Source organism: Gymnodraco acuticeps, unplaced genomic scaffold (genome assembly GCF_902827175.1).
Source record: "Gymnodraco acuticeps unplaced genomic scaffold, fGymAcu1.1, whole genome shotgun sequence".
Taxonomy (NCBI): Eukaryota; Metazoa; Chordata; class Actinopteri; order Perciformes; family Bathydraconidae; genus Gymnodraco; species Gymnodraco acuticeps.
In genome coordinates this window covers 3,984,717-4,001,127 of record NW_022992250.1, presented here as the reverse complement: position 1 = coordinate 4,001,127, position 16,411 = coordinate 3,984,717, and the positions used below count along the sequence as shown (strand labels likewise).

Genomic DNA, 16,411 nt, shown 5'->3' with positions numbered 1-16,411 from the left:
AATGCAGCCTTTAAAACCAGGTAAAGACAACACTTGAATATCATGACATGGATATAATGTCAATATATTGCTTATCCCAACTTTCTGTATTGGTACCCCTACAGGCAAGACAACATTTCTAAACGGCCACTGCCATGTAGGGCTGCTCGAATATGGCAAAAATCATAATCACGATTATTTTTGGTCAATATTGATATCACAATTATTAAATACAATTATTCATTGACTTTGAAAACATTCACGTATTGAACTTTAAACAAATAAATAATAATAATTTGAAAAGTATGTTTTTAATAGTTGATTACCCTGAACTTTAAGTATAATTCAACTGAAAAACCAATCAAAAATAAATAAAAATAAAATTATACATTTATATCTACATTTAAATAAATAATATAAAAATAATAAATACCAATAAAGATCAACAAATATTTTGGAGCGCACTTCCACAACCTACTAAACATATATAAATATGATGACTAATGTCACTCACAACCTGTAATGTTTAATTATACTGCTCCACGCAGTACTCTGTCTTTGGCAACCCCTTATCCGGAAACAGGAGAGGCTCCGGCTTGACGAGGTTAGTAAAAGTTGACTGTACGCTAGAGACCGGAGCATGGAGGACCGGAGAATAGAGACACAGCAACTAAAGCTTCCATTGTTACGTGTTTATATGAATTGATTAAACACACTGCAACCTGGCCGAGAGGGCTTTTAGGGAGGGGCGAAAGCGCACGCGCGGGCAGGATGTATAACGTAAGACAAATTGAGAGCATCATTGCGAAAGGGAATGCAGCAAAATAATCGTTTTATTTCGATTATGCTGTTTTCGTAATCGTTGCAAGCCAAAATCGTAATCGAGATTAAAATACGATTAATTACATAGCCCTACTGCTATGGCTATATTTTGGATATGTTTAGGCACTAAAACGTCTCGGTGATGGTTAGAGAGAGGTTATAAGAAACCAGGTGTTAGGGTTATAACAATGTAACACCTCTTCTGCCCTTTGTTTATAGGAAGCAACCAATCATTAATATCATAGCTACAAGTAGTGTATGTACATTTAAATTAACTAGCCTCAGCATCTGCTTCACGTGAGTAAATACGCTGCGGGTGTGTCTTTTTGAAAACAACTGAGACTATTCTGGGTATGTTTGGGGTGGGAAGATTAAGCGGATGCAGTGCAATGATGATTGAAGTGACATGACTATGTCGGAGATGTAGACTCAGATGTGAGGAGGGGTGGGTGGGTGAGTGGAGTTTAGTGGGAGGGAGCGAAAGAAGAAAAGAGGGAGTCATCACACAATCACATGATGATTTCTGAAACAAGGGTAGCTTTATAACTGTGCTCCTCTCTAGCAACCAAAGGCTCCACTCAGTAATTCAAAGGCCAAATGAACACACACACATTGGCACACACACACACACACACACACACACATACACAAATGAACACAAATTCACACATAGCAAGATTCCTATTAGTGACAGACACAGAAAACACACACATGCGCTTGTCTCCGGGTAGGTGAGTTGGATAATCCCATGACTCGCCTGACCTCCTCCATACTTCCTGCCACTAGTGGCTCTGGATTGGCTGAGCGGCTGAGTGCAGGGGGGAGGAGGCAGCAACAGCAGTAATATGATTTTTTACATAACGGGCTGATGATGCATGCATTAGGGCTGGACAGGATTTACATTGCATTTATTACACACACTTACAATAACATTTGAATACAGACCTGCTTCAATCATTGTTGAAATGACATCATTAGCATCAAAGCATATCACATATGTTTTTCTTAATTAGATGTTTTGTGTTACATGTACAATCCTGTTAGTGTAATATTAATACTTTTGTTTGAGATACTGACTTAACCACAAAGGCTGGTGTTTGTGTTTTGTCCTGGAACCACCAAAGGCTAATCTGCAAAAAAACACACGAATGTGCACAAGTAATATAATGTCTTTTTACTTTCAAATGTACAATACAGTCCATTTCTATAGGTCTCCAATTATATATGGCCTTCCATGAAACCCATGCATTATCAGAGAGTAGGCAGAGCATGGAGGATGTTCATTATATGCCATTAAAAATATGTAACAATATATTTTGCAGAAACCAACATGACTTCATAACTATTCAGCTACCTAGTGATTGGATTTTACAATCAAATGTTCTATTTTATTTTATTACCACCTGCATTCTCAGTGCTGTTGTGAATACAACAAATACTTACAAATTAAAATGATAGTAGATAAACATAAAAAATACAATAGCGATGAAAGACATCCAAAATGTTTCAAACTTGATTTAGAAAGCTTATATTTAAAATGATCTGATGGTTTCAGACAAAGATCTTATCAAAATTAGTATGTATAATTATAGTCTGAAAGGGAGCAGATAAAATGCTTTTTTGTATCCAAAATGATGCAGGTTTAAATATTGTTAAACAACTTGGTTACAACACTTAATGTTAGTTTTCCCAAGTGTCTGCTCGAATGTGTGTTCAGGTCGTTTTAAGCTTCAGCAATGATAATGGTTTTATATTTGACATTACGCTCCCACCGCCCATCTCATACTTTCTACTCCCACACATTGGCCCAAAAACTTTGATTACTGTAAATGGAAACAAACAATCCTCTCATGGGTTCCCACTGTAGTTACTGGTATACCGTTCCCCGGTGACACAGCAGTTCATCCTAGTTCACTCTCATACTGCTTCAGGCCCTCTGTTTGCTGTGGCCTTTCATTAGCGCTGTTCCACTGCCTCGTCTTAACTAAATGTAATACACATTTATAACTTGTCTAATGCTCCAATTTGATTAGATTTTTACATCAATTAAATGAAATGGTTGGCATGTTCATGTGATTTATAAAAAAATCAACATCCTAGTTATTGAATTATTATCAGTGTACTAAAACACAACAATGGAGGTTTTGATTGATTCTGAACCGAGTCCTTGGAACAAGATGTTGATTTGTTTCTTCAAGATGTACATTGTACATTCTATAAGTTATATATACGAGAGGATTGTGCATGTTTAACAAACTCCTGCAGGCACATGCTTTCTGTCAGCAGGATTCACTTTCTTGTTCTCATATTTTAGTCTGATTGGCCCTCTAATATTTCTGCCCGGCCTTTCAGCATTGACACTGTTGTTGTTGGTATGTGTTACACAGGGAAAGTATGTTTGTAGCAAGTAAAATAGTGAGGGGAAGTGATTGGCGGCATCCCTCAGCGTAAACACTGTGCAGCCTGCTCAGATTTTGTGACAATTTCTACCTGGTGCTTGACTAACACAACTAATTTTGTACGCACCTGTGTGTGTGTGTGTGTGTGTGTGTGTGTGTGTGTGTGTGTGTGTGTGTGTGTGATTGTGTGTGTGTTGTGTGGTGTGTGTGTGTGTGTGTGTGTGTCGTGTGTGTGTGGTGTGGTGTGTGTGTGTGGTGTGTGCGTGTGTGTGTGGTGTGTGGTGTGTGTGTGTGGTGTGTGTGTGTGTGTGTGTGTGTGGTGTGTGTGTGTGTGTGTGTGTGTGTGTGTGTAGTGTGTGTGTGTGTGTGTGTGTGTGATGTGTGTGTGTGTGTGTGTGTGTGTGTGTGTGTGTGTGTGTGATGTGTGTGTGTGTGTGTTGTGTGTGTGTGTGTGTGTGTGTGTGTGTGTGTGTGTGTGTGTGTGTGTGTGTGTGTGTGTGTGTGATAAGTACACTTCCGTTTTTGACCTCTATGTACCACACTGCCTGTATTTGTGTGTTAGTGTGCTGTGTCCATTTGTTTGGGATGTGTACTTGTGCAGTATCAGTACACACAACTGGGTGAGTGACTGAGTATAAGTGCACATGTTTATTGAGCTCTAGTCCAATATGGTGGCGTTCCTAATGAGGCTTGAATCTCCACTGCATGGCTCAGAGCCACACTTGTTGGCTCTGAGCAGGGAGGAGCATGTGAGGAGGAGCAGGGGGTTGTAAATGTTTAATGCAAACACCACCCTGTGGTCATCTTTACATTACCAGCATGTGAAATCATGGTTGGAAAGAATAAAACATTTTAAAATACATTTTTCCTCTCTAAAGCACTTTAAATATGGATTACCTCAATCATAAAAAGAGAAGATCATTAAGTCAATATATCAAATAACAATAATGTATACTACCGTTTTAGCTAATGCAACTCTAATGATCTGAAAACTAAAAAGCAAACATATGCCTACAGTACACGTGCTTCACTTGGTTGGTTGGTGTCATGTGATCGCCGCTTCACTGGCAGTCTTTATTTTTTTCCGGTGACTGGGCAATCCCAAGAGAGCCATCACAGGTCAAGCACTACCCGATAATTAGTGTTCACAACATCTTCACTAGAATCCAGCTTTAAGTTGACATGTAATGAAAGCGCCAGAAAGATGAGCACATAGCAGGACACCATACTCCTGATAACGGAGGTTCAAACAGGGCCTTTCTATAAATACCCTACTACTGCCAGACTGCTGATCCAAAGTTAAGACACATATTAGATTGCATCTGCCAAAATGTGCAGAGTGCCGATGTTGTACAGTCCAACAACAGTGCTTTACTTGTTAGGATAAGGGTGATCTGAGTTAGGCAAATTAACAAACAATGTCATCACTGTGAGAAATTATACAGCTATTTTGACAAATCTTATCAACAACACACTGTTTTCCACTACATTTTCTGTGATGTTTACAGTATGTAGAGGAGCATAGGCTAAAGATGGACATTTCTGTTGAGCACATACAGTATTTTGGTTTGTATATAGGTGACTTAAAAAACAGTTCTAAGTTGTGGGTTCGATCAGTATTGCAATGAGCCATACATAGACGTGTAGGTGTTAGACTTGCATTTTGCTAGGTATGTTGCTGAGTTATGTGTTTTATGTTTGAATGAAGATACAATTATTATTATAAAATAAATGTTATTATTTTACTTTGACTACACAAGCTTAACTGCTTCAGTTTGAATCTTTTAGCGTCTCTGAAAATGCACACACAGATAGTCGTGACTGAGGGTCCCATACCCTCGTTCAGATTGTGAACAAGCTGCTTGCTCCATCTTCCCACTTTGTTGAAGCCAATTGCAAAATAGAGTGATTGTATATTTTTCAAATGACTGCCAAAAGTTTGCTGGCATGGCGTTCTGAATCCTGCCACAAGTTGAAACTGTCTGCATGTGTTGGCTGGTTCAGCATTAAGCTACTGCTAAACTTCTTATCTGGATGAGTGCCTGATCAACCACCTCTACTCCCCCTTGGGCAGAGTCCAATTTACATAAGCAAGTGTCGTCTTTCCACTGACCATGAGCCTCTGGCTTGTGTGAATTTAAGTCCTGCTCGTTTGGGGAGAAAGGCTCCTGGTCTTTGAGACTGACTAACAAGTCCCATAAATATACTCTCTCCTCTTACTGTATGTCAGGCAAAAATGGCTAGTAACTACACGTTTAGCATTATGATACAGCATCGGCATGCAAAGTCATTATCAAGTTTAGCAAGCCGGGCATTGGTACGTGATGCTCAATGACATGCCAATGTAATGTGTGCTGCCACATCAAATAAGGGATTTAATATTTAGGCCCCTCTAATGCTGTTAAATTCCTGTTATGGATTACACACCAGTGTCAGTCTAACTCTAATTTGGAATCAGTTTGGCCCCAACACGCCTCTTTAACATGCGCACACACTGGCACTTTGCCTTCAATACTCCCGACATATTTGGTGCCTGGTTAAGCTTCACACTGCAGTTCAGGTGTCTCAGTTACTTTAAGTCTAATTATAGACAGTTGGGGATAATTGTGTGTGTGTGTGTGTGTGTGTGTGTGTGTGTGTGTGTGTGTGTGTGTGTGTGTGTGTGTGTGTGTGTGTGTGTGTGTGTGTGTGTGTGTGGTGTGTGTGTGTGTGTGTGTGTGTGTGTGTGTGTGTGTGTGTGTGTGTGTGTGTGTGTGTGTGTGTGTGTGTGTGTGTGTGTGTGTGTGTGTGTGTGTGTGTGTGTGTGTGTGTGTGTGTGTGTGTGTGTGTGTAAGTAGCTCTAGAGATTTAAACAATCCTTAATTTACATTGTAACACAATTGGAGGCTTAGAGTGAGATTTAGAGCTTAGTTACGGACAAAAAGAGCTCTCGCTACTGATAGGCTTCATTGAGTTGGACTTTTCTGCTTACACGTGAAGAGCAAAAATAGGAAAACAATCAGCTAGCACAGTAAACAAACATCAACAAATCATTACCTACGTTATATTAAAGTCACGGAGCTTCCTCTGAGTACAACATCACTATCAGTTATATTAAAACGAATGCTTTTCAAAGTGACTTCTCAGGCTTGCCACAATGTTCTTTATTGCAGAAAAAAAGAGTTCCAGATATTTGCCTGTGTAACGGAGGTGATCTCTGGGGCCATAGATCTCGGCCTCCGTTACGGATTCTGTAGCTTCATTGGTAGCAAAGTGTATGTAGTTTGTGCATCTGTCTGTGTTTTAGTTTGTCTGTCTCTGTTTCCTGGTTTTATGTTGAAAAGTGTTCCCCTATCCCCATGTCTGTTGCTGATTGTGTGCACCTGCTGCCCTGTGTTGTCTCTTCCCCCCTCACCTGTCTCCTGTTGGTGTGATTAGTGTGGGTGTGTATTTAGGCTCTGTTGCCCTGTCTGTTTGGAGGCTGGTAGTGTGGTGGCTGGTGACTGTGCGCACAGGAGCAGCAGATTGAGGCTGTGTCATATCATATATGAGTTAATAAATGCCCACACCGGGTTGTATTTTTGGACGTTCTGCCTCTGCCTCCTTGCTTGGTTGGGCCGCTCAATTGTCAGCGTCACAGCCTGTTTGAATTGTTTTTCTACATTAAGCTTACATTCTGTGAGCATAGCCACCATCGTTCTGACAATCAAGCCTTGTCCAGATCAACGTAGAAAAAAGCGGAAGCGCAAACACATAGTTTTCCTATCTCCTAGCAACAGTACAACATACCATCATGGCTGTCTATATCTGTACAGCATATCACAAATATATTTGCTGCTCACCAGTTTTAACACATTTTTCTCTGCATTTCAGCTCTTCACCCAGAGCAGGAGAGACCGGTAATTCTTCAGTGTCGGGCCAATCCAAGCCCAATGGACAGGCTCATAAGATCTGTTTGGTGTGTTCAGACGAGGCCTCAGGGTGCCACTACGGGGTTGTTACCTGTGGCAGCTGCAAGGTGTTCTTCAAGAGAGCCGTTGAAGGTTAGTCTCACACACCTACCTACCTGCATTAACTCACACACTCAGACATGACACATGGAAATACTCTAATTTGAATGATAGTATTTACACCAATCTAAGTTTGTGAACAGCTATATCAATTATGAAAAACTATTGTCATTCCAACTTTAGTTTTGAATGGAGTGGCCACATTTACACCAGGCTGTAATCAGATTTGCATTTTCATGATTGCGTATTCTACAGTCCCGCTCTCGTACATGTGGATCTTATTGCAATGTTCAGCATCCGTTACCGTTATACATATTGTTCCAAGGACTTTCATTCATTGTAGTTATACTGTATATAATCAACTTTTAAAGCTGTTACTCAGCAATGCAAAGTCTCTGCTGTTTCTCTGTTGCAAAACAGTTAATAATCCTATAAAATGGAAAGGTCAGAGTGGAATAGGGGGGGTGGTAGTTGTTGAGCTTTTGCAGACCCACATCATGTTCATGCCTGTATGTGGGTCTGAGTCTTGGTTCTGACCTTGCATGTATCGGCCTCTTGTAACCTTTCCTTTAAGTCCGGTATCAAATCAGGGTTGACTTCCAAGTGATTTTAATTTAATAACATAACATGAGAAAGAAGCCTATTTAAAAATGTTACTTTAATGATACAATTAAGCCTTATGGAGGAATAGTATTATAATGGCCTTGTAAGACAGCCATTCTCCTGTTTTGTTTGCCAACGTTAAATATTTTGGTTGTTGCCAAAGGCAGTTTGTGAATCCAGACGCTTGTCTTGAATCTAATTCCCTTGATAAAATCCTGAGCAGGGAGGGGCAGGAATGCAGCTGACAAACAGCAAGTAATTTATGTTTAAGTGTGTCTGCAATGCATTCCATCTCCCTCTACTTCTCTCTGCTTTTGTTTCTCCATTTCCTGTCTTTTTAATGAAACCTATGAGCTGTGTCATTCATTTGAAATGTCTATGTGAACAGTAAATGAACCACCCTTTATCTATTCTGGACCCAGAACTTATTATTAAATGCAGAAATGAGCCACTCTAGTTCAAATTAGCAGACAGCCATGTCCTTTTCTTTCATTCTGTGCATATATTCATTATCTTTATCATTATTTGTCAGTTTCCTATACATCTGTCACTAACACTGCTACTGAAATAATTGTAAATGATTATATTATTCCTAATGTAAGGCGATGGAGTTATACACTAATTCTGCATCAGCTCAGGACCAAAACTTGAATGGGAGTTGATGGAAAGTTTGAATAGCTGTATAAACAATAGCACAGAGGAATTGTAGTGCAAGAGTAACAATTGATTTGAGCTGGAAAATTTGCTTAATTTGTTGTGTTTGATTGCGACCCTTATCCGCTTTTTATTATGTAGTGCTGGTGTAAATGCCCAGCGCTCAAACTGTTTTAAGTTTCATCTTTGCAAAGAGCTGCCTATAGCGCTGAGAAAGTTCATCTGTGATTTTTGTTTTTCTCCCCCCCTTTCCATTCTCCGGTCGTTGTCTCTATGGTGAAGGATGGAGAGCACGACAAAACACAGATGGTAAATAAATGCTTTTAATAATCTACAAATAAATAATAAATAAAATGTTGATGACTATGCTGATTATGATCATAATAATAATAATAATAATAATACTATTACCGTTGATTTGCTCATGTCCCTGTATAATGTTAGCACTGCAATATGACCAATCTGCCTGGAAACACGCATAGCCTCTTCTGCCAGCTATCTGCTAATGCATGCAAATGTTCTGTAATATAACTCGGCACAAATCTTCTGTGAGTGATTTTGTGCTCTTCAATCTCTGCTTGGAATAGTCCAACTCATCATCCTCACAGGTGGCAGATCACATAATTGCAATCACACCCTGTCTCTCTCCAATGTGGCCTATTCTTTTGCACTTGACCCAAATTAACCTCCTGAGATGTGATGTCGAAAATCACCTTTTATTTTTGTGTTTTATTTATTTCTCTGTATTTGTTTTACTGTTTCTACTTATTTTTCTTTATTTATGTGGTATAAATACTACAATCGTAGACATTTTTTCATAGACAAGGTAATTTACTAACCAAAATTCCTACATTTCTAAAAGTCTCTGATGAATGGTCAAATGTGCTTGAATTGTGTGTAATTAATCCTTTTTTGGTTAAAGTGGTTTATAAGTACTTGAATTATTGAATAGTGAACTCTACAGTTCATTCGGGTGAATCAACAAAAGTGATTTTCACATTTTATTTGATTGGTCAATAAATAGGACATATGCTGGGTATAAATTCCTCTTATTTACAGACAGTCTGATTTAGTAACTAGATCAAATTGCTGAATTTAAGAAACTGGTCAGGTTTAAACTTTGCACCAAGGGAGCAACCACTCTATGCTATTGTTGGCTACAAACCAAGCCAGAGCAATCACCAAGCGTTTCTGACGGCCCTGTTAGCAGATCAGGCTGGATAAGGGAGCGAGGACATGGGTGTGAATCAGCTGGTCCTTTTGACACCACAGATGGCTGTTCACACCATTGTTTGCATAAACTTCCTGTGACTTCAGTGATGGCTGCAACTGGCCGCCCCCAGGCTGCTATCTTCTATCACCAGAAACTGCAGATAAATTCCCCTTGTATGTGAAATAGGATAAGTTGTAGATTTCAAAGGTGGCTACTTCTGCGATTCTCATAACAAAAAAAACAACATTATTTATATTGGCCGTTAATTATGAAACAACACTGCTTTGTTACAGTAGAGCGTACAGTACAGACACCTGGTTGCTTGATTTTGATTACAGAATGTATTTAGTCCCATTCTCCACATACACAGTGCGCTGCTGTTATGAAGCATCATTACTGTAAGCTAAGCTACATTAATCAACTGTCCCATATTAAGTGTTTGCTGCTGCTCTAACACACAGTCTGCTGCATTTGGCTTCATTTGTTTGTGAGCAAACAGGAGGATGGCAAAATAATGTAAAACTCTGCATCAAAAATGTAAATTATATAGTTAAAGGTAACCACACAGGCCAGTGTTACAGAGGCTTGTGAACATAGCAGGTCACTATGGCTTGACATTATTGTAGCTCCTGTACTCTACACTGCAGGGATTCACTAAAATACAGATCTTTATCTGAGTTTAGCATTAAAAACACCTTCACTCTGACAGCCGCGTTACATTACATTACATTTAGTGGTGCACGATAATTATCGGCCCGATAATTATCGGTCCGATAATTATCGGTCCGATATTAGGAATTATGACGTCATCCCGATAAACCCGATAAAAGTATTAATAGCCCCGATAATATACAATATATTTTTTGGGTTAAAAAAAGAAAAAAATACTGCGGTGTGGGTGGATTGGGATGAGGGGCGCTTGTTTTTCACTCGGCTCCTCCCGTTTTGCCAGTACTGTGGTATTAGTGGTTTAGGAAGAGGGGAGTTTTTCACAAATCCAGCGCTCCCTAACTCATGCCTGGCTGTGACGTAAATGGTGTGCGGCCGTGAAGCCAGGACAGTAAACAAACATGTCGTCGGTAGTATGGGACTATTTCAAAGTTTCAGAGTTAGATAGTTCGCTTGCTATTTGTATTAACAAATGCAATGCAGAAGTTCCACGAGGAGGGAAACAGGCAGCGAGCTATAATACTTCCAACCTGATTAGTCTCCTGAAACATCGCCATCGCTACGATGGTGTGTTAAAAGCGTACAACGACGCCTGCGCTGCTAAACTAGCGGCGAATCCAAAGCCAGCTGCAAAGGCACCGGGGCTTTTACCTATCGACGAGGCTTTTGAAAAAGTAAAGAAGTTTATTTGGGAAAATAAATATGGTCACTTTGAAGAGTCAAAACTGTTCTTGGCTTTGTTTTGTTCATAGTAGTAATGCTCATGTCATTTGCTCACTACTAGTCTTTTTTTTACCACCAGGTGTGCAAAAACTACAGGTGCATTTAATATATATTCTATTTTTATCAGTATCGGTCTTGAGAAGCAGGAAGTTATCGGTATCGGTTTCAAAAAAACAATATCGTGCATCCCTAATTATATTACATTACATTACATTGCATTTAGCTAACGCTTTTATCCAAAGCGACTTACAATAAGTGCGTTCGACCAACAAAATACAAACTTGAAGAAAACAGAATCATATAAGTACATCAGGTTTCATAGAGCCAAAACATTTCAAGTGCTACTCAACTGACTTCTTTATATAAGCCAGTCCTTTATTAGTATATAAGTGCTTTGTTAATAGTTCTATCGCTCAAATTGGAGTCGAAAGAGATGAGTTTTCAGTCTGCACCGGAAGGTGTGTAAGCTATCTGCTGTCCTGACTTCAATGGGGAGCTCATTCCACCATTTTGGAGCCAGGATAGCAAACCCACGTGTTTTTGCTGATGGGATCTTGGGTCCCCCTCGCAGTGCGGGTGCAGCGAGCCGTTTGGCTGATGCAGAGCGGAGTGCACGTGCTGGGGTGTACAGTTTAACCATGTCCTGGATGTAGGAAGGGCCAGATCCATTTTCAGCATGGTACGCAAGTACCATTGTCTTGAAGTGGATTCTAGCAGTTACCGGAAGTCAGTGAAGGGAGCGGAGGAGCGGCGTGGTGTGGGAGAATTTAGGAAGGTTGAAGACCAGACGAGCCGCTGCATTCTGGATGAGCTGCAGAGGTCGGATGGCACATGCAGGTAGACCAGCCAGGAGGGAGTTGCAGTAGTCTAGGCGTGAGATGACGAGAGCCTGGACCAGAGCCTGCGTGGCTTTCTGGGTCAGCTGGGGACGTATCCTCCTGATGTTGTAAAGCGTGTATCTGCAGCAGCGGGTTGTAGCAGCGATGTTTGCAGTGAAGGACAGGTTGTTATCTAGGATCACACCCAGATTCCTTGCAGTCTGAGTCGGGGAAACAACAGAGGTGCCGATGTTGATTGTTAGGTCAAGAGTGGGACAATCTTTTCCCGGAAGGAAAAGCAGTTCAGTCTTGTCAAGGTTGAGCTTGAGGTGGTGAGCAGACATCCACTGAGAGATGTCAGCTAGACAAGCAGAGATGCGTGCGACGACCTGGGTCTCTGAGCGGGGAAAGGACAGAATGAATTGGGTGTAGTCAGCGTAGCGGTGGTATGAAAAACCATGCGGGCTAATGACAGATCCGAGCGAGTTTGTGTACAAGGAGAAGAGGAGGGGACCAAGAACAGAGCCCTGAGGGACCCCTGTAGTTAATTGACAAGGTTCGGACTCGGACCCTCTCCAAGTAACCCTGTAGGTGCGGTCTTTGAGGTATGAGGTGATGAGGGAAAGTGCAGAGCCTGAAACTCCAAGTTCTTGGAGAGTGCGAAGGAGGATCTGATGATTCACCGTGTCGAATGCAGCAGACAGGTCCAGAAGGATGATGACCCCTCCTGGCTGGTCTACCTGCATGTGCCATCCGACCCCTGCAGCTCACCCTCGGCTCGTCTGGTCTTCAACCTTCCTACATTTTCACACACCACTCCGCTCCTCCGCTCCCTCCACTGGCTTCCGGTAACTGCTAGAATCCACTTCAAGACACTGGTACTTGCTTACCATGCTGCGAATGGATCTGGCCCTTCCTACATCCAGGACATGGTTAAACTGTACACCCCAGCGCGTGCACTACGCATCAGCCAAACGGCTCGCTGCACCCTCGCTGCGAGGGGGACCCAAGTTCCCATCAGAAAAAACACGTGGGTTTGCTATCCTGGCTCCAAAATGGTGGAATGAGCTCCCCATTGAAATCAGGACAGCAGAAAGCTTACACATCTTCCGGTGCAGACTGAAAACTCATCTCCACTTTGAGCGATATAATTACTAACAAAGAATTGCTAACAAAGCACTTATATACTAATAAAGGACTGGCTTATCTAAAGCCAGTTGAGTAGCACTTGAAATGTTTGGCTCTATGAAACCTGATGTACTTATATGATTCTGTTTTCTTCAAGTTTGTATCTTGTTGATCGAATGCACTTATTGTAAGTCGCTTTGGATAAAAGTGTCAGCTAAATGCAATGTAATGAGCTGACATGACATGATAACATCACGTCAAATAGATGTTCCAGGCTGGAAGTATATTGCAGCCCCACTGAGGTTTTTTCACAGCCATATCCTTTGGCAGTATATATTACATGAATACAAATAATGGTGCACATTAACACTGTGTGAATTAAAGAGGCAATATTGATGTTCAAAGAGCTCAATAATGTTGCTCAGCAATGGCACAATCGGTTAGGGAACTACTTATCTAAGTGCTAAACTGCTATAACAGCTCCCATTCATTAATATGTGTTATTCTAGATTTACTAGCACACAAAATAAAAAAAAATATAGAAATAGTCCCCGACAAAAATTCTGTAGTCCTGTTTTAATAATATGTTCTAAAAACTACCGTGCTCAGTTGTTTTTGATGGTGACTGAGCCTTTTTAAAATCATAAATTCGTTACTTGTTATATTGAAGTTAAAGTTAAGTTAAAGCCTTTTATTGTTATTATACAAAAAGTACAACGTGTTAAGTAGTAACACATTGGTTTAAGTCTTAGAAATACAGACAGTGTAATTTGGTAAGTGTAGAACATTTGGAGGTACATTGTTGGTTTAATTTTTCAATCAGATTGTGTTTCTTACAACGGAAACAGCTTTTTCTTTTCACGTTCAAAGCCAGAGAACAGACTGTTGCTGTAAATATTGTTGCATGCATGTAACTGACAAACTTTTTCTTGTCTTTTCTTGTCAAATATCTATTTTTCCCCTCTTAATTTAAATATAAATGTATCATTTCACAGTTTCAACATCCGGTTTATATTCGCTCATACTAGTCATGTAGCAAATACTGAATTATTAAGAGAATGAATCTTGTTCTTCAAACAAATGGGTACAATTAACACTTTGGTACATGGGCCACAATATAAATATGTATGTCTATATGCGCGGGAAAGAGCTTGTATTGTCCATAAGGCACAGACTTGAGGAAGCGAAACTGTTAACACCAGAGGAATGTCACAGGCTTGTCAGGCTTACTATAGAATCAGCAGGTGGTTAGTGTGGTCATAATACATACTGCTCAGGCTAATCCTTCTCAAACCTTCTTAGCCAGCTAATATGTCTCTGTTTTTCCCTCTTCTTCTTCTCCTCCCTCTCCTCTTTACAGGCCAGCACAACTATCTGTGTGCGGGGAGAAATGACTGCATCATTGATAAGATACGGAGGAAGAACTGTCCAGCTTGCCGCTTCAGGAAATGTCTTCAAGCCGGAATGAACTTGGAAGGTAAACAGTCAAACCCATCTTTAAATCAGGCTTAATGTTAAGCCCTGTAGCCCCCCCAACGTTTTTTTTTCGAGACTGTGTCTCAGAGCTTCTTAACATTTATGAAACTATTAATGTGTAACACCAGATTAACGGGAAGAATCTCAGCTAACTAAAGATATGAACCATTTTTACCAAAACAAAACACAAGTCTCATAAGAAGCATCTAAATGACCCCTGAGCGAAAAAATGCAAACTGACTTTGGCACAGAACTCAAGATAAAGATACCCTTATTACTTATCGTAACCACATACAATATATCCGATTAAAGCTGAGACTCCACAGATTATATAGGTATAGTATCATCACTGAGCGATCCGAACTCGCGACAGGGGAAGCAAACACAGACATCCCAACACGTACCTTTACGGAGCTTTTACGGGAGATCGTCTCACCGTAGCTGTCAATCTGATCAAAAAACGTGTTCAATGGCATTAAAACGAGAAAAAACGCGGCTGAATCGGTTAATCCATAAATTAATAATGTGTCTGTTGCTTTGAAAAAATTATTTATAATCCATAATTCCATTTTTATGTAAAAATCGGAGAAAAAAAGTTAGCTGCTAATGGTAGCCACCGAGCAGCTTCCAGTTTTGGCTATACGTCACTCTCACTCCTTATTTGGTAACGTGTTTGTGCGTGTAGAACTTTCCTTTGTGCTAAATCTCTCTAAAAAGGTCAAATGTCACTTGTTTTGCATCAATCTTGATACAGGGTACTTATTATATGTTGTACTTTGGATTCCTAAAGCTTTTAGTCTACCTTACCAAGGGGCTACCCTTATCCAAGGGTAGTTTTCACTATAAGTAAAAAATAATTTTTGGACGGACACTATAATTTACAGTTTTTTATTATGTTCAATCTGAATTTTCTTTAAAATAAAAAACATCTATATTGATTCTGACTTTTCTACATCCAACTCACATGTTTATCATTACTTTGAGAAGAAAGATTATTAATTTAACCCTTAAGATATGGTCATTTGTTCTGGGAATGTCATTTTCGAGCCTGAGACCTGAAAAACAGGCTCAGGGTGGAACAGGTTAATTATAACTGAGCTTAAAGTGGGACAGCAGTCCTTTTGCTTTTATAATGTGTGGAATTTCCAAACAGATTAGGTCGTTAGGGTGGAATTATTTCAGGGTTTTTCTCCAAATAGGGCGTGGCCTAGCAACAACTGGGCAATATGGGTCTGTAGAAGACTCCACCCACTCCCTCCTTACCCACCTCACAGCTGAGCATAAGGGAGAAATAAAAATTGAGACCTTTAAATGTTGACAACTGATCAACGTCTGCTTCTATGATATTGCTTTGCTGGCTACATACATGATAACAGTCAAGTGAGGTTTCATATGATGGCTGGTGTTCACTCAAGACCCCAGGAATGGAGCCATATTTGTTATAATAAATGTATAATACACTCTCAAAGTGCAATCATCATAAACATTTTTACATTTTACAATGTTAACTTGGACATATATTTGGAATATAAACCAAGAGATTATAGAAATCACACAGTGACACAGCATTTGAACTTTTACTCTTTTTTTTTTAACTATGCCTTTACAATTCCCCTTCATTGAGTGTCATGTGATTGGCTCTGCAGCCCTGCTACACACTTTTTCCACTACAACCTCCAGCATGTCTCGTATGATAACTGGAAAATTGAAAAGATATAATCTTGGTTGTAGTTTAACACTAAGTAATGGAGATAATGTACTTACTTATTTACAGTACTGTTTTAAGCTGTTCCCATATATCTTAACATGTTGAGATATGTTTAATTATGTCAAATCAAAGACAGTATGCACTGTGATTTTACACTCACAGGTTGTTGTTGGAATACTATTGATAAAGACAGTAGCCTAGATCCTTTTTGAAAGCAGTATTGTATTTAA

At 40.0% G+C, this 16,411-nt stretch overlaps 1 protein-coding gene across 1 annotated transcript in view; it reads left to right on the top strand.

Annotated features, from left to right (window-relative positions):
- The window catches only part of LOC117540222 (glucocorticoid receptor-like), a 93,953-nt gene that overhangs the window by 62,639 nt on the left and 14,903 nt on the right, over positions 1 to 16,411 (top strand). The window contains exons 3-5 of the mRNA XM_034206805.1: positions 7,053 to 7,222; positions 8,729 to 8,755; positions 14,358 to 14,474. Of these exons, the coding sequence (XP_034062696.1) occupies positions 7,053 to 7,222; positions 8,729 to 8,755; positions 14,358 to 14,474 (314 nt within the window). The remainder of the gene's footprint in view (positions 1 to 7,052; positions 7,223 to 8,728; positions 8,756 to 14,357; positions 14,475 to 16,411) is intronic.